The sequence below is a fragment of the Rhinoderma darwinii genome, chromosome 8 (assembly GCF_050947455.1).
Source record: "Rhinoderma darwinii isolate aRhiDar2 chromosome 8, aRhiDar2.hap1, whole genome shotgun sequence".
Classification (NCBI taxonomy): Eukaryota; Metazoa; Chordata; class Amphibia; order Anura; family Rhinodermatidae; genus Rhinoderma; species Rhinoderma darwinii.
The window spans coordinates 31,943,140-31,966,565 of record NC_134694.1 but is presented as its reverse complement, the minus strand read 5'-3'; the positions used below and the strand labels follow the sequence as shown (position 1 = coordinate 31,966,565).

General features: G+C 42.3%; 1 protein-coding gene across 2 annotated transcripts in view; it reads left to right on the top strand.

Moving 5' to 3' along the window:
• The window catches only part of LOC142659431 (gamma-aminobutyric acid receptor subunit beta-4-like), a 310,013-nt gene that overhangs the window by 111,546 nt on the left and 175,041 nt on the right, over positions 1–23,426 (top strand). For both annotated transcript variants that reach the window (XM_075835563.1, XM_075835562.1), the window contains exon 2: positions 17,433–17,521. In XM_075835563.1, the coding sequence (XP_075691678.1) occupies positions 17,433–17,521 (89 nt within the window). The remainder of the gene's footprint in view (positions 1–17,432; positions 17,522–23,426) is intronic.

The window sequence follows — 23,426 nt, the reverse complement described above, 5'->3', positions numbered from 1 at the left end:
TGCTTATGGCCAGCGAGGTGTTGTGTTGTCTTCCTGTAAGTTAACATAAGGTATTCAAAATATTATACAAATATATGATTATTAAATTGATTATCTGATTGATATGATACTGGGAGCTGAGGTGGAAGAGATTAATGCAATTACAGGGTATCCTGAAAATTCATTAGTTGTCTCCATAAGGCAGTGAACCAAAGATATCAACAGTTACTTCCTCCAAGACCCCGCTGACCTTCATGGACAATCTGTATTAGAGTGACGCAAGACCTTAGGAACAGCCAACTTGGTGCCTTGGAGAATGAGGTGCTCCTTAGTGACTGACAGTTCTGCTCCTAGACTTGAGAATGATTTTAGCTCATTGTGGTTTATTTTAAGATCTGAAAAAAATCTGCTCTCTGAATCTTATAATATATTTAGCCATAATGGATAATGTGCACTAAGGCACAGAGTGGTTTGTCATTTGCAGTTGCTATCACAAACTGATCTACTGAAATTGTCTTGGGTACTGCATGCCACTGTAACACAATTGATATGTTCTTCAGCTGACCAATGGGCAGTTTGATCTATTTCTGTGGGATGTCTTAAAGGGAACCTGTCACCAGCATTTCACCTATTAAACCAGCAACACCTGGTGGTAGCGCGTGAAAAATAATTTCTATATAACCTATAATTGTCTTCTTAGTCAGCTCTGTAGCTTTAGTATTCCGTTTTTTAGTGTTCCCGCGCCGTATGCTAATGAGCATAAAAGAGTCATATCTTCATTCTTCAAGTCTTTCCGAGTTTACCCCGCCTCCTTACTTTTGATTGACAGCTCCTCGCCTTCCCCAGCACACTAAATCTCGCGCTTGTGCCTTGATTTCCTCGTCTGGTATGTGCGCACAAAGGGACACCGGATTATTACGATAAAAGGCGCAAAATGTTTGCAGACCGTTATTTACAGTAGGAGGAGGAGTTTAGGAGAGGGGAGAACGGCAATGAACTTTTGATAGCAGCGGCCAGTGAGGGGTAAGTAAAGTCCAATAGGTGAAATGCTGGTGACAGGTTCCCTTTAAAGTGTAGTCACCTGGATTGCTGTATTTTTCTGGCCTGTGAACAATTCTGTAATTATAGCCTTAGAGTGGCAGACCCCATCGCTCAATCCTTGCTGGCATCTTAGCTCTTGTGTTTCCAAAAATGGTGAGAAGAGCATGGTCATCTGTAACAATGGTGAAAGGAACTCTATAGAGAAACAGATGAAAACACTCACATCCCCAGACAACTGCTAAGCTGTCATTTTCGAGGTTTTTTTTTTTGCTGTACTTGTTTTACCTTTACTAGCATTTGAAATGATGCTCGGATCGGAGTTATTTGATTTATTTTGTAGGCCATTGTCGTTGATTTGGCATTCAGGAGACTACTTGAATTCACAGCCTTGTTTTGTGAGTTCTTTCAATAGCGCTGAAAAATGTTGAATATATCTGTAGCTGAACATTCCAAGGACGGAACAAACTTCACTGAAATCCTGAGGAATTTCGGCTAGTACCTTAATGGCCTGTACCTTTTTTGGATCAGGCTGTATTCAAGCTGCAGGAAAAATATGACCATAGAAGTCTGATAAAGTTCTATTTAGGACAAATATTTCTCTTATTCAGATGAGTCCCTAAGATGATTAAAAAACAGAATGCAATGCGCCATTGTGTTCAGCTTGGGTTTCGCCAAACACTAGAATTTCATCACTGTAATTGAAAGCATTGGGAATGTGTTGGATTACACTCTTTATGGCACCTTGATAATTATCCGCTGCTAAACAGACCCCAAATGTTAATAAACATTTATAGCTCCTCAGGCCTAAATGTGTAGAGAATCTTTTCACACATCGGGACTCGTTCTAGCTGATGGTAACCTTTGTTAAGGTCCATTTATAAAAGGATAGTTACTACATTTAGAAGATGGATAATATTTATTGTGGGAGAGATGTGTATTTCTCTCTGAATGGGAACATTTGAAAGGCGCATTTGTAGCCACCACAATTGGGGAGACCCAGGGGGTTTGACCAATGAAGATTTAAACAATATCTTGATCCTCTATGGATTGGAGCTGTTCTTCCATTTTTTTTCCCCGATGAAATGGAATGCATCTATGAGATTTTGCAACTGGGTGAATATTTTCATTCACATAAAGCGGTACATGAAAATTCTTCAGTTTCATAGTCCACTGAACAGAGACCAAAATTCATCAACCATAGTTTGTACATCCTTATCAGCAGGTTCAGCGATTGTGTGAATGATCTGAATTAGACCAAGATTTATGGCAGCTTTCTTTGACAAAATAATTTATTTTGTTAAAAATTTATTTTATCTTTGTAGCTAATATCAGCATCAAATTTTCCCACAGTAAGTAATGGAACCTTAGACCCATATGGAAAGATTTAAGTGTGAATACTTTCCAGGACAGGCTGCATCTACTATTGTTCATGTGTATTACTGTCTATGATATTTACTGAAGCTGCAGTGTCAATTGTAAATGCAATGTCGGTACTGAATATAGCGATTGTAGCACTTGGAAACTGCTAATTTGCTGGTAGAGGTAAAGAAAACATACTTATATGTTGGGATGGATGTATCGCCTGCAGCCTGATGCAAAAGGTTTACATTAACTTGCTTTGCTGGATTTGAAGGAGACTTAGTTAGGGTATGTTCACACGACTTATTTTCAGCAGTTTTTCGGTCCATAAAAGCCCAGATGAACTGCTAAAAATACGGTGGCTGAATGCCTCCAAACATCTGCTCATGGATTTCAATGGGAAAAGCGTTGTTTCGTTCCCACAGGACGGTTTTTTATGCTGCCGTTTGTAAAAACGGCACACAAAAAAACACCCCATAAATAAGAAGTGCAGGTCACTTCTTGAGCCCTTTTTTGAGCCGTTTTCATTGCCTCAATAGAAAAACAGCTCCAAAAATGGCCATAAAAAACGCTTGATTCATAAAAAACAGCTGAAAATCAGAGGCTGTTTTCCCTTGAAAACAGATCGTATTTCACAGCCATTTTTAGTTTAGCGTGTGCACATACCCTAAGCGCTGATTTGCACACAGCTGCCAAATGGTTCTTTTTACCACATTTGCTACATGTTTGCCCTACACCTGGACATTTGTTTGTATGAGAAAAATTCTTCCCACATCGGTAACATGTTCTCTGTTTCTGTATTTGATTGTCTGGTGCTTTTTTATTTTGGGGCTATGCCTATGTAAGTCGTCGTCCTTTTAGATTGTAGTAGCCATATGATCTGCTATTTCTTTGGCATGGGCCATTTTAAACGCATGACGGCAACCAACATACTATTACTATTTTTAGATGTACTCCGTCACAATATTGCGTGGGCTCAGTAGCTGAGCACAAACCATACGTGGCGGGTGCTGGCTGTTTCAAGCAGCTGATACCCACCTGCAATGGCTGGGATCGGAGATAACACTAATTCTGGCCATTTGTTCCCCTCGGATGCCGTGGTGAATAGAGACTACGGCACCGGAGCTGTTAACCATAGGAAGGGGGCTCCCTCAGTTCCCTGATCGCTCCTATTGAACACCTCCAGGTCTGCCTTCTGTTAACTCTTGCTTCTGGTAGAGCACAGATAAAGGCAATACACTGCAATACGTAAGTATTGCAGTGTATTGCATGAGCGATCCAAAGATTGCATGTTTAGGTCCCCTAGGGTGACAAAAAAAAGTAAAAAAAAATGTTTCATAAACATAATTGGTATTGTAGCGTCTGTGACAGTCTGAGATATTAAAATATCACTGAATTTAACCTAAAGGGTTAAGACAATAGGGAAAAAAATCACAAGGCTGGCATTGCTGTTTTCTGGTCATCTCAAAAAATGTAATAAAAAATTATCAAAAAGTTGAATGTATCCCGTAGGTCCCATGCACACGACCGTGCCCGCAATCACGGCCCGCGATTGCGGGCACGGCCGGCCGCTGACTGACAGCCGCATTTTCGGGCCGTGCTCCCATACAAAGTATGGGAGCACGGCCCGCAAAATGCGAAAGAACGGACATGCTCCATAATTCCCGGAACATTTCCACGGCACTGACACCCTTCCGTAGTGCTACGGAAAGGTGTCAGTGTTCAATGAAAGTGAATGGCTACGTTTTTGCGGACCGCAATTGCGGTTCGCAAAAACGGAGGTTTTTTGCTGTCGTGTGCATGGGGCCTTAATGGTTCCAGTAAAAACGAAATTTAACAAAATCTAAAGCTAAAGCAAGACTAAATCAAAATAGTGCAGTATGTAGTCCATCCGGTAAAATGATGGAAACCATCACAATGGTTTTCATTTGGCGCCATTGGTGTCCGTCACTTGACGAATCCAGTGCTTCCGTTCTTTTAGATGTTCTGTTCCTCTGATGGAACAGAATAACGAAAATAACGATGCAGATGTGAACAGAGCCATTTCTGTCAGGATCTGATTTTTTTAACAAGACAGATTAATGAAACGGTCTCATTTTCCTGTCCTGTTTTTTTAAGTAGAATTCTATGTCAACAAGATGCTACAGGATAGGCTGTTGCATGTCAAACAGGATGGTGCGTGTTTTTTTTCTTCAATAAACTTGCAATAAAATAAATTAAACTCCTTAAAAAAAAAAAAAAAAATTTGGAAACAGATACAACAGATACATAAAAAAAAACATACTGTTCTTAAAAGGCTTCCCGTTTACTGTAAAAAAAACAAAAAAACCTTAAAAGATTTTAAAAAAAAGCTGGACATTTCAACAAGATTCAAAAATGTAGTGTGAACTTAGCCTTATAATTTGTGCTGTTTCTCTTAAGCGTGTGACATACAGTATGTGTCCATAGATTCTTCTGAAAGCTGCTTGGCAATTCTAAATAATCTGTTAAGGCTTTGGAGCAGCTGCTGTATGTGTCAGTGTCTCCAGCTGTTAACGTGCTGTATATGTCATACACCTCTGTTCCGGCATAGTGTAGTAACAAAGCCTTTTATCATCATCTTTTACTGTATGTCCATTCCTTCCAGAAAGTTTTTCCATTGATTTAACCATTTTCTCTAATTGTAAACTAGTAGAGATTGTCTTTGGCATAATTTGAAGGTTCTAGGTACCAGCAAAATCTGCAACAGGGCACCCAACTACAATGTGCCATTTATATACTGGTGTCTTCTTAGAGTATGTGCACACGACAACACCAAATACGTCTGAAATAACGGAGCTGTTTTCAGGAGAAAACAGCTCCAGAATTTCAGACATTTTTACAAGTGCACACGTTTTTCGCGGCGTCTTTTACGGACGTAATTGGAGCTGGTTTTAATTGGAGTCAATGAAAAACGGCTCCAATTACGTCCCAAGAAGCATCTTGCACTTCTTTGACGCGGCCGTAATTTTACGCGCTGTCTTTTGACAGCGACGCGTAAAATGACAGCTCGTCTGCACAGAACATCGTAAGACACATTGCAAGCAATGGGCAGATGTCTGCCGAAGTATTGGAGCCGTCTTTTCAGGCGTAATTCGAGGCATAAAATGCCTCCATTACGTCTGAAAAGAGGTTGTGTGCACATACCCTTACAGTATGTGGCAATAGCACTTTTTTTATTTAAAAAAAAAACAACAAAAACATTTAGAAGATATGTGCTGAATGCCAGATTGCTGTGGGTCCTACTGTTAGGACTCCCACTGATCACTAATATAGGGGTCCAGAGTCTCCCGTTCCTTCTCACCAGCACACCTGCCGACGAGTTTGTATATAGCATCAGTCAAGCTTCTGCTACAGCTCCGTTACCACTCTATGAGAGTTACTGCGGATCGGTGATAAATGTTGTTTGTGGGAAAATTCAGATAGGTGAAATTGCAAGCAGGAAGCATAATTCATTTCATAGCATTCCTTTTCTACGTGATTCAATTGTCTTTATTTCCAAAACCTAAATCAGCTATTTTTAAGAGTCCATGACTGTCTCCGACGTCTCTCGAGTGGGTTTCTCTGTACATCACATGACTGGAAGGTCACACACCAGGAAGACGCCAAAGGCAGTATGAATGAGAGACTAAAGATAATACCAGGGATCTCTGATGTTATAAACTGTTCTGCAGACAATTTAAGTTTAGAAACTTTAGAAAGTTTTCGAGATTCAGGGATTTCATCGGCCGGGAGATAATTAATACGCCGACACCCGGTAGCGTATAATGGAATCTGAGGGCGGACTCACAGTTCCCTTTATTTATAACATAAGGTATAATGGAATACATTATGATGTAGATTCAATAATTCAACGATACTCGGGTGTTGACAACCAATTAAAGTAAGGAAAATATGCATACATTATTGCATGAAAGAAACGAAAATGTTCGTTATATAATTCTGCTGGCGTTCTCTATTGCGCGTGTCTACTGACCACAAACTAACGGAGCTCCAAGGCTGTACACATTCTTCTTGGCTAAACAAATTATTCTTAAACCTATAAGCATAGATTAATCTTATAAGTAGAAATACCAGAAAATTCTTTTAATTCATTGATTACATTTTACCCTTTCAGGCCCAATATACACGGCCGTAATTTCGATCCGCAATTACGGACCGTAATTGCGGATCAAAGTATGGACCCATTCATTTCTATTGCCCACAGACACCTTCCCGTATATTTACGTATAGCAGCATTGTTAAATCCTGGGGCAACCTAAAAGCTACTTACCATACTTACCATGGCTTTTCATGAGGCATGTGTGGGTTCATGAGTCAGGTGGGTCTTCATAGGGTTCAGGACTCTGGGCAAGCAGAGCTTTATTCCTGCCACCCAAATCCCATTCTGTCCCTACTGTGGCCCTTTTGCCGTCCAGATCTTTTGTTCTTCCTTCGAGGCCTGTTGTAGTTGGCCGAGTAAAATTAGATCCACCTCCCCAACACCTGCTCTTGGATGACATATTACTATCATGGGGAGGGAAAGCTGCGCTGAAGCCTTGGCTGCTTCATCCGCTCTACGATTGCCCCTGGCTTCAGGGGAGTTCTACTTCATATGTTCTTGTACCTTAATGATAGCAACCTTCTTTGGTAGTGTAGGGAAACGTCTGTCACGTTAAGATTTTCATGACTACTAGCCAAGCTTCTGGGTGGCCCTGGTTTTAGATGCAGAGCCAATCTCATTTCTCTGTCTGCATCTTATCAGGGCCAAGGGTGGAGTATTTGAGTCTGTTTAGTTTTCTCATTGTTGCTTGTGATTTCTTGTGTATGCATGTGTCTGATCAAGCACCTGGTTACACCCTAAATCACCTTGACTATTTGGACACATTGAATTGGACCTCGGCTTTGTCTTTGGATTTACTCTCTGCTTACTGATTTGGACAGTCTGCTCTCGGCTGGTTCTGACCTCTGCAAGTCCTGGTATTCTTCTGTTTTACGGTTTGGACTTAGTATCTCCTGATTTTAAACTCTGCTTGTTGTTTGCTGCTCTAGCTTGTCTGGTTATCCGTTCTGGTATTGCCTGTAGGTGCACCTCCTGTCCAACACCTTATTCTGTAAAAGCAACCTGGGTTCTATGCAGCTAAATCCAACCTGCCTTACGGTGGGCTCTGGTGGAGACCATAGAGTAGCCTTAGACTCTACTGACCAGAGTGGTGACGGACTTGAGGTAGCTGATTTACCTGTACGCTTGATCCAGATAGTCTCCAGCTGCCTTTGGGGAACTGCTCGTATAGCAATTACATAAACTTGCACTCTGGGGAATTGCTTAAGTAGTGATTCCTTGACAGGTAGTTGCAGTACTATGAAGAGTTGCGCAACCAGTGCAGCATTCTTTATTGGCTTACCTGAGGATACAACAAAATCACTGCTTTTCCAAATGGGGCCATAGTCATGCGCTACGCTAAAAGCATACTTGGAATCTGTGTAGATGTTAGCAAGCTGCTCTTCTGCCATCATGCACACTGCAGCTTGCGCTTTCAGCTCCGCCTCATGGGCTGACATGTGAGAGGGAAGTGGTTCCTGTAGCAGTATTTCAAGTAAACTGGTGACAACAAATCCTGTCTGTGCTTCACCCTCATGGTAAAACCTAGATCCATCTACAAAAAGCTCAACATCTGCAGTAGGAATTGGACTATCTATAACACTATTCAATTCTTTTGTTTCCTGTTTCATTAGTTCAAAACAATACCAGAATGGATAACCAGACAAGCTAGAGCAGACAACCCTGGGTGAAGAAGATCTTTTTTCTTAATTGTCCATTCCCATGACCATAATGTCCGGCGAAAAAACGCACTGGGTCGCTGCTTATCTGGACTCTGGATCCGCAGCTAACTTCATTTGTTCGTTTTACGCCTCGAATTACGTCTGAAAAAATGGCTCCAATACGTCGGCAAACATCTGCCCATTGCTTGCAATGGGCTTTATGATGTACTGTGCCGACGACCTGTCAGACCTGTCATGTTACGCGTCGCTGTCAAAAGACGGCGCGTAAAATGACATCCTCATCAAAAGAAGTGCAGGACACTTCTTGGGACGCAATTGGAGCCGTTTTTCATTGACTCCAATGAAGAACAGCTCCAAATTACGTCCGTAAAAAACGCCCCGCAAAACGTGAGTACATGCAATTACGTCTGAAATTCAGAAGCTGTTTTCTCCTGAAAACAGCTCCGTAATTTCAGATGTAATTACAGTTATCGTGTGCACATACTCTTAGACTAAAATATTTTTTTTTCTTGTGGTTGTTAGGGTATGTTCACACGCACTGTTTTCAGACGTAATTCTGGCGCTTACGCCTCTAATTACGCCTGAAAAAAGGGCTCCATTATGCCTACAAACATCTGGCCATTGCTTTCAATGGGTTTTACGATGTTCTGTTCCCACGAGGTGTAATTTTATGCGTTGCTGTCAAAAGACGGCGCATAAAAAGACGCCCGCATCAAAGAAATGCATGTCACTTCTTGGGACATTTTTGGAGCCGTTTTTCATTGAAAAACAGCTCCAATAGGGTCGGTAAAATATGCCGCGAAAAACGTGAGTAGTTACAAAAACGTCTGAAAATCAGGAGCTGTTTTCAGGCGAAAACAGCTCCGTAATTTCAGATGTATTTTGCTACTGCGTGTGAACATACCATTATTCTTTACATTTCTACATAATTACTCATGGATGCTATTGGAGGACATGATTTTATTGGCACTGTAGTAGTGTAAATGGAAAATATCTCTATATTCATGCTTTCCTATTTGAGAACCGCATGAGTAAGGCCTCATGAAAAACGCGCGTGAATCTGGTCCGTGTGTGTTGCGCACTTGCAAAGCACATTTTTTTAATTTTTTTTATTGTCAATCGAATTGATGCGAAAATCACGCACCGCACACGGATGTGCATCCATGTATAGGCCTTTTTTTTTTTTAACAGAAAAAAAGGTCTACAGCCCCACCTGACACGCCAAGGTAAAAGCGTGTTTACCCTAAAGAGATATTTCAGTTTCAGCTAATAAGGGCTTATTCAGACAAACGGGATATACGTCCGTGCAGCGCACGTGATTTTCACGCGCGTCGCACGGACCTATATTAGTCTATGGAGCCGTGCAAACATGTGCGTGATTTTTACGCAGCGTTGGTCCGCTGCGTAGAAGTCACGACATGTCCGTTCTTTGAGCGTTTTTCGCGCATCATGCACCCATTGAAGTCAATGGGTGCGTGAAAACCACGCATGCCACACGGAAGCACTTCCGTGCGACCAGCGTGATTCGCGCAACAGCTGTGAAAAGGATGAATGAAAACAGAAAAGCACCACGTGCTTTTCTGTTTACAAACATCCAAACGGAGTGTCATAATTATGGCGGCTGCGCGAAAAGCACGCAGCCGCGCATCATATGCTGATTCCACACGGAGCAGTTTAGTGCCTTTTGCGCAGGCAAAACGCCGCGTTTTTTGCGTGCGCAAAAACGCCACGCTCGTGTGAATCCAGCCTAATAGTTATCTGTATAATGATAAGTTATACAGTTTTACCAATACACTCTTTGTATCAATTCCTCACGGTTTTCAAGATTTCTGCTTTTTGTTATTCACTAGGTCCATTGTTTACTTCCAGTGGATAGAATTCTGTTACGGTCGATGTAGACACGCTACTGCTCAGCTCATTAGAAGACACAGCTCTGATACTCATATTGTAAGGCTGGGTTCACACGGCCTATTTACGGATGGAATTCGGGCGTTTTAGCCCCGAATTACGTCCGAAAATACGGCTCCAAAGCGTTGGCAAACATCTGCCCATTGATTTGAATGGGTCTTACGATGTTCTGTGCTGACGCTAATTTTTTTTACGCGCCGCTGTCAAAAGACGGCGCGTAAAAAAGACGCCCGCGTCAAAGAAGTGCCTGTCACTTATTGAGACGTAATTGGAGCCGTTTTCCATTGACTCCATGGAAAAACAGCTCCAATTACGTCCGTAATGGACGCAGCGAAAAGCGCCTGCACATGCCATTACGTCTGAAATTCCGGAGCTGTTTTCTCCTGAAAACAGCTCCGTAATTTCAGCCGTATCTGACGCTGCCATGTGAACATACCCTTACGACTCCTGCACCTGTGTGTAACACATGAGAATGGACAGATTGGTATCCACTGGAAATAAACAATGAAAGTTAGGGTATGTGCACACACAAAATCAAAAATGTCTCAAAATATGGAGCTGTTTTCAAGCGGAAAACAGCTCCTGATTTTCAGATGTTTTTTAAGCAACTCGCGACTTTCGTTGCGTTATTTACGCCCGTTTCAAGTCAATGAAAAACGGCTCCAAAAACGTGCTAAAAAGTGATATGCACTACTTTTTCGCAGGCGTCTTTTTACATGCCGTTTTTGGAAAACGAGGCGTAAAAAAACGTCCCGTCGGAATAGAACGCCGAATTTCCAATTGAAATCAATGGGCAGATGTTTGGAGGTGTCCTGCTTCCGTTTTTTCAGGCGTTTTTCGAGGCGTAAATGCCCCAAAATACGGCTGAAAACAGTCCATGTGAACATACCCTTACTATTCAATGACAGCAGAAAGACAGAAAGTATATTGGAAGTTTCATCATACAAAGAATAGCCTTTATTTTCTAAAACTGGAATACCCCTTTAACCCCTACCCGCACCAGGACGTAACTGTCCGTCGTTGCGGGAGGTTAATTCCCGCACGAGGACGTATAGTTACTGAGTTTATCCCGGTGCACACTGTCGGCGACAGTGTGCACCGGGAACCGGGAGGTCAGCTGTCGCCGACAGCTGACACTCCCCTCTTGCCGGCCAGCGGTCCTTTGCCGCTGATTTCGGCGAATTAACCCCTTAAATTCGGCGATCGGGTGCAATCGCCGAATTTTAGGGGTTTCTAGCATATCAGCAGACCCCCGTCCGAAATCGCGGGGTCTGCCGATAGTTAGTATGGCAAACGGAAGCCAAACAATGGCTTCCGGGTCTGCCATGGACGGAAGCCCATCAGGACCAACCTTCGGCTGGTCCTGATAGGCTTCCTGTCAGAGTGACAGAAAGTCACTGTGCCGTTCCCGATGCACACTGTCGGCGACAGTGTGCATCGGGAACTTGGAGATCAGCTGTCCCCGACAGCTGACACTCTCCAGTGTTGCCGATCAGCGGCTCATCGCCGCTGATTTCAGCAAATAACCCGTTACATGCGGGGCTCGATTGCGATCTCCGCATGTAGCGGGTTTGTAGCGCATCAGCAGCCCCCATGCAATCGTGGGGGCTTCTGATGCTTGTGATGGCACCCGGGGGCCAGACAACGGCCCCCAAGTCTGCCATGTATGTCGGCCTATGAGGATCAGCCTCTGCTGATCCTCGTAGACCAACTGTCAGAGTGACTGTGACGTCACACTGACAGTTGGAATACGTTACACTACCTAGGTAGTGTAATGTATTCTAGCAGCGATCAGAGCTGCAGGTCAAAAAAAGAAAGTGTAAAAAGTAAAAAAAAAGTCAATAAACAAAAACATAAAGTGTAAAAAGTAAAAAAAAGTTAATAAAAATGTTTTATAAAAGTGTAAAAATAAAAGTTTTTGTATTCCTATAATAAGTCATTTATTATAGGGAAAAAATGAAAACGTTAAAAAAAAGTACACATATTTGGTATCGCCGCGTTCGTAACGGCCCAAACTATGAAACTATAACGTTAATTTTTCCGCACGGTGAACGCAGCAAACAAAATAAACGGAAAACTGTCAGCATCGCTATTTTCTGGTCACCACCCCTCCCAAGATATAGAATAAAAAGTGATCAAAAAGTCGCATTTACCCCAAAATGGTACCAATAAAAACTACAACCCGTCCCGCAAAAAACAAGACCTCCCACAGCTTTTTGACGAAAAAATAAAAAAGTTACGGCTCAGAATAGCGTGTCCCAGAAAATAAATTATTTTATAGAAACTTAATTTTATTGTGCAAACGCTGCAAAACGTAAAAAAAAACTATACACATATGGTATCGGCGTAATCGTACCGACTGGCAGAATAAATTAAAACGTAATTTATTGCGCACGGTGAACGCTGTAATAAATAAAGAATTTAAAGCGCCAAAATTGCTGTTTTTTGGTCACCTTAGCTCTAAAAAAGATCCTGAGGGGCCAAAATGCTCACTATACCCCTAGAAAAATTCCTTGAGGGGTGTAGATTCCAAAATAGGGTGACTTTTGGGGGGTTTCCACTGTTTTGGTCCCTCCGGGGCGTTGCAAACCCGACATGGCACTGAAAACCAATCCAGCAAAATCTGCGCTCCAAAATCCAAAAGGCGCTCCCTCCCTCCTGAGCCCTGCTGTGGGTCCAAACATCAGTTTACGACCACATATGGGGTATTGCCGTAATCGGGAGAAATTGCTTTACAAATCTTGGGTGGCTTTTTCTCCTTTATTCCTTGGAAAAATTAAAAAATTCTATGTTTCCACAGAAAAATAGGTGATTTTCATCTTCACAGACTAATTCCACTAAATTCTGCAAAAAAACTGTGGGGTCAAAATGCTAACTATACCCCTAGAAAAATGCCTTGAGGGGTGTAGTTTCCAAAATGGGGTAACTTTTTGGGGGTTTCGACTGTTTAGGTACCACAAGACCTCCTCAAACCAGACATGGTGCCTAAAATATATTCCTAAAAAAAGGAGGCCCCAAAATCCACTAGGTGCTCCTTTGCTTCTGAGGCCTGTGTTTCAGTCCATTAGGACACTAAGGCCACATGTTGGATATTTCTAAAATCTGCAGAATCTGGGCAATAAATATTGAGTTGCGTTTCCCTGGTAAAACCTTCTGTGTTACAGATTTTTTTTTATTACAAATGAATTTCGGCAAAAAAAATGAAATTTGTAAATTTCACCTCTACTTTGCCTTAATTCCTGTGAAACGCCTAAAGGCTTAAAATACTTTCTGAATGTGGTTTTGAATACCTTGAGGGGTGCAGTTTTCAAAATGGGGTGATTTATGGGGACTTTCTAATATATAAGGCCCTCAAAGCCACTTCAGAACTGAACTGGTCCCTGAAAAAATAGCCTTTTGAAATTTTATTGAAAATATGAGAAATTGCTGCTAAAGTTCTAAGCCTTGTAACGTCCTAGAAAAATAAAAGTATGTGAAAAAAAATGATGCAAACATAAAGTAGACATATGGGGGATGTTAACTAGTAACTATTTTGTGTGGTATTACTATCTGTTTCACAAGCAAATACATTTACATTTCGAAAAATGCAAATTTTTGCAAATTTTTGCTAAAATGTGACGTTTTTCACAAATAAATATTGAATTTATCGACCAAATTTTTTCACTAACATAAAGTACAATATGTCACGAGAAAACAATCTCAGAATCGCTTGGATAGGTAAAAGCGTTCCGGAGTTATTACCACATAAAGTGACACATGTCCGATTTGAAAAAAATCGGCTGTGTCCTGAAGGCCAAAACAGGCTGTGTCCTAAAGGGGTTAACCAGGGGCGTAACTACCGCAGTAGCAGCCGTAGCAACTGCTATGGGATCTGTAGTGTCACAGGGGCCTCTATGTCTGGCACACTATGTCCTGACGTCAGCATCCTGACGTTGTAAGTAGTAGAGGCGTGGAGTTGGAAGGGAGCTGGAAGCCACTGACTTTCAGGTAGATACAAATAAATAAATAGAGGATATGCAGCGCATCCTCCGTAGTCCTTGAATGATCTCCTCCCCTTTCTGCACTGTATACAGCAACAGCCGAAGCTTCCTCCAGCGGTCGGGTCGGAGAAGAAGGAGGAGGCAGGCTCACAAGTCACAGCAGTCTTAAGAGATAAACAGCACGTAAGGACAAGAGGAAACTTTGTCTTTTCTGTGCTGTCCCTCTCCTCCGTGATTTCTGCAGCTGGTTATAAGCTGTTTTTTTAAATCTATGCTCCCGACCCTTTTCATGGGTGTCCTGGGGTGGGGGAAGTGTAAAGGTAAGGCCACACGAAACACCCCAGACACGGTTTTTTAAGCCACTCGCGTTTCGCGGCGTTTTTGGAGCTGTTTGTATAGAGTCAATGAAAAACGGCTTAAGAAGTGAAAAGCACTTCTTTTTCGCGGGCGACTTTTTACGCTCCGTTTTTCGAAAATGAGGCGTAAAAAAAATCCCCCGTCCGAACAGAACGCCGTATTTCCCTTTGAAATCAATGAGCAGATGTTTGTAGGCATTCTGCTTCCGTTTTTTCAGGCGTTTTTCAAGGCATAAACGCCCCGAAATACGCCTGAAAACACTAGGTGTGCACATACCCTTACTTACCCTGATACACTAACACTAACCCTGACACACTAAGGCCGGATTCACACTAGTGTGTTCGGTCAGTGATATACGGACCGTATGCCGGCAGTATTTCCCGGACTGAACACACTGCAGGGAGCCGGGCTCCTATCGTCATAGTTATCTATGATGCTAGGAGTCCCTGCCTTGATGCGGAAAACCATCACGTAGTGAAAACATGATTACAGTACGGGACAGTTTTCTCGCAGCGAGGCAGGGACATCTAGCGTCATAGATAACTATGATGATAGAAGTCCGACTCCCTGCAGTGTGTTTGGCCCGGGAAATACTGGCGGCATACGGTCCGTATATCACAGACCGAACACGCTCGTGTGAATCTGGCCTTATGCTAACCCTGAAACACTACCAGAAGTGCAGCAAAAAACATGTTTTCTTTTGGGTTTCTTTTAAAAGAGAAATTGTGACATTATTCTTAGGGCTTATTTACACGAACGTGATATACGTCCGTGCAACGCGCGTGATTTTCACGCGCCTCGCACGGACCTATATTAGTCTATGGGGCAGTGCAGACTGTCAGTGATTTTTGCGCAGCGTGAGTCCGCTGCGTAAAACTCACGACATGTCCGTTCTTTGTGCGTATTTCGCGCATCACGCACCCATTGAAAATCAATGGGTGCATGAAAATCGCACAACAGCAGTAAAACTATGAATGTAAACAGAAAAGCACCACGTGCTTTTCTGTTTACAAACATCCAAACGGAGTGTCATAATGATGGCGGCTGCGTGAAAATCACGCAGCCGCGCATCATACGGGGCTGACACACGGAGCTGTTAAGTGCCTTTTGCGCACGCAAAACGCCGTGTTTTTTGCGTGCGCAAAATGCCCACGCTCGTGTAAATCCGCCCTTAGGTAACTGCATGCATGACAATGGTCATAATACCATTTTCTGTATTTATCTTTTCTTGCAGTAATTTGCCACCTCACTAACTTTTCATCATACAAAGAATAGAATTTATCCTCAGGCAGCATGTTAGTATGTCACACACAAGGGAAGTAACTTTATTACATTCTTATGCCAGGCAATTATCCATCTGTTATATGTAAAAGAAGGCTGGAGACGAAAAAACCCAAGTGTCTGCTTATAATGTGTGAATAAAAACCACTCCTTCCATAAGCCACAAGGGCAGTGGGCTCACTTCCTTGAATAAGAATATTTCCCTGGATATTAGTTGAACTGGATAACTGACCTGAATAGCGCTTTCTCCCTGATTCCAGCACTGGTTTTTTTCTCTTTTTTTTTCCCTGGACCCCCCTCCCGTTCCAGAGATATGGCCCACTGTTTTGTTGGCTCCCTATATGCTAGTTTACCAATGGGGTGCAGCTATCTTCCCTGCCTCTGATGATGACCAATCAGCACAAGGCAGCTTGAGGGTAGTTCGCGCCCCATTGGCTAACTGCAGCAAATTAGTATAGAATGAGCCACAACATAACAGTGGGCTATATCTCTAGAACCAGGGGTCCAAGAAAAAAAACAAAACTGTGCTGGAATCAGGGAGACAGCGCTATTTAGGTCAGTAAACCAGTTCAACTTATATGACCTAGTGACAGGTCCTCTTTAAAGAGGATGTTTCATGAAAACAATCCCTTTAAAATGTATTCTGGCACTACGATCAGCTGATCGCCGCACGTGTAGCTTCTAGAATACGATTAGATTTTATCGCCAGGAGAAGCTGCTTCTGGCCATACTTTTTTTTCCCTGCAGTGGTCTCTGAGGCTGGGTTCACACGACCTATTTTCAGGCGTAAACGAGGCGTTTTACGCCTCGAATTACGCCTGAAAAGACGGCTTCAATACGTCGGCAAACATCTGCCCATTGCTTTCAATGGGTTTGCCGACGTACTGTGCCGACGACCTTTAATTTACGCGTCGCTGTCAAAAGACGACGCGTAAAATGACTGCCTCAGCAAAGAAGTGCAGGACACTTCTTGGGGTATAATTTGAGCCGTTTTTCATTGAATCCAATGAAGAACAGCTCCAAATTACGCCCGTAATTGTCGCCTCGCAAAACGCGAGTACGACAAATTACGTCTGAAATGCAGGAGCTGTTTTCTCCTGAAAACAGCTCCGTAATTTCAGACGTAATGGTCGTTATCGTGTGCACATACCCTAAAGGTGGAATCTAATATTACAGTCCCGGTTGGCCAGAACAGTAGACGCTCTTAGCAGCTCTCCACTTTGGCTCATAGAAGGGGTCCCCTCTATGACGTGTGATATCTACAAGTAATACAGTAGATTTGTAATTCTAATTATTGTTAAATAGCTTTATTTTCCATCACATCAGGTAATTTTTCTACCAACAGACTATGCTTGTTATTTGTCATTTTGGCCATATTATCATATCATTCATGGCAGCCTATAAAGTATTCAGAGTTTAGGACAATCTGAACTGAATGGCGATTTGAATAATTATTCAAATACTAAAGTGTACGTTTTGTCTCACTGAGACTTGCTGTGTGCCATTTATAACTTTGTCATGTGCTTCTTACTTAGCAACAGGCTGCAAACTGTCAGGTGGCGTTCACCATGATTTAAAAAAAGCCAGTTTGTAGTCTGTTGCTATGGTGATAGAGAAAAGCAATTTAAAATTTTTAAAAAGCAAGCAGCAGATCTCAGCTAGACTAAACTTAACCTTTACACCTTCTTTAGTTTCTGCTTGGGCTCCATTTTTAGCTATTCACTTTTTTATCTTTGCTTTCTTTAGCTCTCCTTCTGGGAATATCTCAGTTGTGAAGAAAACAGTGGACAAGTTGTTGAAAGGATATGACATCCGCCTGCGGCCAGACTTTGGAGGTGAGTAAAAACCATCATCTATTAAAAAAAATATTCAACAAAAAACTAACAGTCTAGCCAAAATACCTGAAATGTTTAAATTATAAAGAATAAAATGGGCTCTAAGATACTCTAAAGTTGATGGATATGATGGCTCATTATGATTCATATCATGATATCATAGATTTTTGTTATATATTAGATGGTGCTGTGCTCATTTGGATTGTACAGATTTTATGTCTTCGTCTTTTAAGGCTTGTTCATCAATTTCCTCCTTGTTACTTATTTAATTACTTTGTGGGGTGAACTTTTAAAAATTATTTTGTGGGGTGAAATTGAAAAAAATACAAAATGTAATGTAATTTTTTTTATGTTTTGCTGTATTTACAAAAATAAAAACAATGTGTTATAAAATGTGTTCTGTGAGACCCATAAAATTTTTATTTTTCTGTCGATGGAGCTGGGTAAGGAATAATTTAACTCCTACGTGCACCAGAACGCAACGGTATGGTTTGAGGTTACATCATGTACCAGGACTTACAGCTACTGAGACATTCCTAGTGCACACTGTGAGTGACAGTGTGCACCGGGAACTGGGAGAGCAGCTGCCCCTGACAGCTAACACTCCCCAGTCACCGGCAATGGACCCGTAACAGCGGTCCAATTCCGGTGATCAGTGGATCTGTACAAATCAACCAACCATATTGCATCTTAGTATTAAAGTGTTAATAACCATTCGTGTGTTTTTTAGTTAAGTCTGGGAACGGTAACTATGGTTGTCGTCCCCGCCCTATATCCCATGTAACTGGTAATGGACTATTGCCAGCTATTGCTGTTGTTGGTGGGTCTATTCAGACATACCAATCATAGTGCGTTTTCACACCCAGGGCGGGTGAAAAATCACAGACACAGGCTGTGATTTCTTAGTAGGTGAAGAGAAGTTGGAGTTGCCACTCATTGTTAAAAAAAGAGATTAACCCCTCATCTCCAGCGCCCCTGTTCCCAGTGCGTGACCCCACCACCTCCCAGTGTATAAGGGAGAATTTTTTTCATATTTTACACCGCTGAAGAGGCGTATGTCATGATCGTGTCTGATATAGACTCATCGAGCGATTAGGAACCAGAATTCATTCTCTCGTCGTCCTCCTCCAGTGACAGTGAGGAACCTCCTCGTAGTCGCAGGAGGGTTAGTGCCCAGGTTCTGCCTGACCCTGAAACTGCCATTCTACCTGACCCTGGTACTGCCAGCATTCATTGGTCACCCCCAACCAATTACACCCCCAAATCCCAGGATTTACTGCTGCGTCAGGAATTCATGTCCAGACGGAAGGGCTGCCAGTAATGGGCTTTTTCAATTGTTCTTCACTGACAATTTGACCCAGCTTATGGTGGACCAAACCAACATTTATGCCCACCAATTTATTTCTGAACACGCCAACTTCTTTTATGCCCAGCCCAATCGGTGGCAACCAACGAATTGTGTAGAAATGCAGAAGTATTGAGAGTTAGTCTTCAGCATGGATCCCACTAAAAAGCCCAAAGTGAGATCCTACCTTTTGTATCATTGTCCGCACTACCGAAATACGTTGACCAGACCCTGCTTTGAGGCCCTTCATAAATTTCTGCCCCCCCCCCCAGGATGACCCCCACAGACTTTTTAAAATTAGGCTCCTCGTTAATATTTATACCCAAAATTTTTCAGAAATCTACACCCCTGAAACGAAATCTCAATTGATGAATCCCTGGTGCACTTCAAGGGCAGGCTGAAGTTTCGCCAATATTTGCCCAATAAGCGCACCAGGTACGGAATCAAGGTCTACAAGCTGTGTGAATCTGAGACCGGATACACACATGCTTTCTGGATTTATGAGAGGAAGGACAGGACAATACAGCCCCCAGACAGTCCACCCTGCATTACAACCAGTGGGAAGATAGTGTGGGACCTCCTGCACCCACCGTTTGATCAGGGGTACAACTTGTACTTAGACAACTGGTAAAAAAGTGTACCCCTGTTCAAATGTCTTCTAGACAAAAAAAACAGTGGCATGTGGGACAGTGGAAAAAAAACAGAGGCACCTTCCCAAGACCCTTATCAGCCAATCCCTGCAAATTGGTTAAATCAGGGCACTGCTGCAGAGACAAAAAGATGTATGTATCTATGCATGATGCCAGCTGCACCCCTGTCCCCACACGTGGATTCACATCATCCACGATGAAGCCTGTTTGCATACAGTCATATAATAAATTCATGGGGGGGTTGATCTGAATGATCAGGTTTTAAAACCCTATAGTGGCATGAGGAAAAAAAAAATCTGGTACAAGAAATTGGCAGTGTACCTTGTCCAAATGGCACTATATATTTAATTTTTCGAAAAGCTGGTCACCCGGGTACATACTTGGAGCACCAAGAAAAAATTATAAATTTTATTTTGCTTGGAGACGAGGTGGGGGAAACTTCTGCTGCTCCAAGCAATGTTTGCCGAATTGTTCCTGGGCAGCACTTTCCAAGTGAAGTGCCTGCCACAACAAAAAAATGCAGGGCACAAAAAAGGTGCCATGTCTGAAATGATACCACATATCATTGCTACACTTGTCCATCCAAACCTGGACTCTGAATGAAGGACTGCTTTCGCATCTACCACACCTCCTTGGATTAAAAATGTTATACTTTTAAAACCCCCACCCCCTCCCTTTATCATTCTGGTCTTACACCCACTTTTAAAATTGGACACTCTAAAAAAAAAAAAACTATAACAAAACTAACATTTCTCATTATACCCCTAGATGAATACCTAATACTCTAACAAACGTGTATGAACTGCAGAATTTTTTTAGGCCTATGGTTGTGGCTAAAAATCCTCCCTCAATTCCAGACACTGCTAATATTTGGACCACTTTGGGTGTATTTCTGAACTCAGAAGAAATAGCCCAATACATTTTGAGGTGTCTTCCTTCACTTACATGCTTTGTGTCTGAAAAATCTGTCCTATAACTGACGCATTTTTCATGCCAGATTTCCACTAAATTCAGCAAAAAAAACTATGGGGTCATAAAGTGATCACACCCCTAGATAGATTATTTGAGGGTTACAGTTTCCAAAATGCGGTCACTTCTTGGGGGTTTCGACTGTACTGGTACCTCAGGAGCTCTGCAAACGCGACATGGCACACAAAAACCATTCCAGCAAAATTTGTGCTCCAAATGGCGATCCTTCTCTTCTGAGCCCTGCCGTGGGTCCAAACAGCAGTTCATTGCCACATATGCGGTATTACCGTAATCGGGAGAAATTGCTTTACAAATGTTGGGGTGCTTTTTCTCCTTTTATTCTTTGTAAAAATTTCATAAATCTAAGTTTTTTTTAGAAAAAAGTTGATTTTCATTTTCACAGACAAATTCCAATAAATTTAACAAAAAAACCTGTGGGGTCAAAATGATAACTAACCCCCTAGATAAATTCTTTGAGGGGTGTAGTTTCCAAAATGGGGGTCACATTTGGGGGATTTCCACTGTTGGCACCACAAGGTCTCTTCAAACCTGACATGATGCCTAAAATTTATTTCAATAAAAAAGAGGCCTTAAAATTCACTAGGTGCGCCTTCATTTCTGAGGCCTGTGCTTGAGTCAAGTAGCACACTGGGACCACATGTGGGATATTTCTAAAAACGACAGAATCTGTGCAATAAATAATGAGTTGCTGCAAAAAAAGTAAATGAAAAAAAAAAAACCTTTTACCTCCGCTTTGCTTTAAGGGCGGATTTACACAAACATGATATATACGTCCGTGCAACGCGCGTGATTTTCACGCGCCTCGCACGGACCTATATTAGACTATGGGGCCGTGCAGACAGTCCGTGATTTTTACGCAGCGTAAAGCTCAAGACATGTCCTATATTTCTGCGTTTCTCGCGCATCACACACCCATTGAAGTCAATGGGTGCGTGAAAATCACCAGCACCACACGGAAGCACTTCCGTGGGACGCGAATGATTCGCGCAACATCAGTAAAAAGTATGATTGAAAACAGAAAAGCACTACGTACTTTTCTGTTTACAGACATACAAACAGAGTGTCATAATGATGGCGGCTGCGCGAAAATCACGCAGCCGCACATCATATGGTGATGACACACGGAGTTGTTAAGTGCCTTTTGCGTGCGCAAAACGCGGCATTTTTTGCGCGCGCAAAACGCACACGCTGGTGTGAATCCGGCCTAATTCCTGTGAAACACCTAAAGGGTTAACAACTTTTGAAATGCTGTTTTGAACACTTGAAGGGGTGCAGTAAAATGGAGTGATTTATGGGGAGTTTCTAATGCATAGAGCCCGCAAAGCCACTTCAGAACTGAACTGGGCCCTAAAAAATGGGTTTCGGAAATGTCCTTGAAAATGTGAGAAATTGCTGCTAAAGTTGTATGCCTTGTTACGTCCGAGAAAAATAGAAAGATGTTCAAAAAATTATGCAACCATAAAGCAGGCATATGGAAAATGTAAACTAGTAACTATTTTGTGTGGTATTACTATCTGTCTTACAAGTAGATACATTTAATTTTAGAAAAATGCTAATTATTGCAAATTTTCTCTAAATTTTGGTGTTCTCCACAAATAAACATTAACTGTATCGATAACCTTTTACCACTAACATAAAGTTCAACGTGTCACGAGAAAATAATCTCACAATCGCTTGGATAAATAAAAGCAATCCAAAGTTATTACCACATAAAGTAACACGTGGTTAAGCCACGTCTCTAACCTCTTCCAATCTCTGTCCATACATAGCCAGTTTCTTTTGTGCCCCCACACAGTATCATGCCCCCACAGTTCTCTTACACACTATCACCCTCAGTAGTACACCCCACACACCGCATCATACACCCATAGTGCCCTAATACAGTTTTCTGTCTTCATAGTGCCCTATACACACACCATATCCTGCCTTCATAGTGCCCCCCCCACACACACACAATATCAAGCCTCCATAGTGCCCCTCCACACAATATCATGCCCCCATAGTGCCTCCCCACACAGTATCATGCCCCTATATTGCCTCCCCACACAGTATAATGCCCCCATTGTGCCTCCCAACAGAATGCCCCCATAGTCCCCCAATAACTCACCATAGTGCACCCCACACAGTAAAAATGCCCCATAGTGCCTCCTCCCACAGTAGCATGCCCCCATGGTGCCTCCCTTGCATAGAATAATGCCCCAGTGCCTCGACAAATTGCCCCCACACATTATAATGCCCCCATATTTCCCCACACACATAATAATGCCCCCATAGTGCCCTTCTAAGCGCCTTTCCAAGTGCAATGAGAGTCACATTTTCTGAAGTCGCAAACACAGGAAAACAGCATGTACACATGCTATTACATGCGACACCTATAGGGTAATATAAGCGGTGATAATGAGCAATAAGGCACTGCGATCTGCCATCATACAAAGTGAGAGCGTCGCAGTGCATAATAATGCTGTTAAGCACTGTCTAATGGAGATTGATCTTCACTTTAAAGAGGATCTGTCACCAGTTCAGTAAAGCCCAATGTCCTAGCTCAAGTCATAGGCGCTGTCATGCTGATGATGTCAGTGTAATTTGTATCCAAATCCTTTTTTTTACTTTCTGAGTTATGAGCCATTTTCTTATTATGCTAATTAGGCTATACTAGCCAAAGGGGCGGTAACGCTTAAGTGTCACTGGGGGCGGTGCCTGTATTGGCTGAATGACGCTGTCCTATCCGCGTCATACAGATTCTCCACTTCCCTGCACAGCGAGAGCTTACTACTTTGCCTATGGTTTTTTCATTACATTATTTTATTAACAATGTGGAGCAATATTATATTGTAAAATATTGTATATTGTAGAGCAGTATTCACATTACACAAAGTAGATAGATAGATAGATAGATAGATAGATAGATAGATAGATAGAT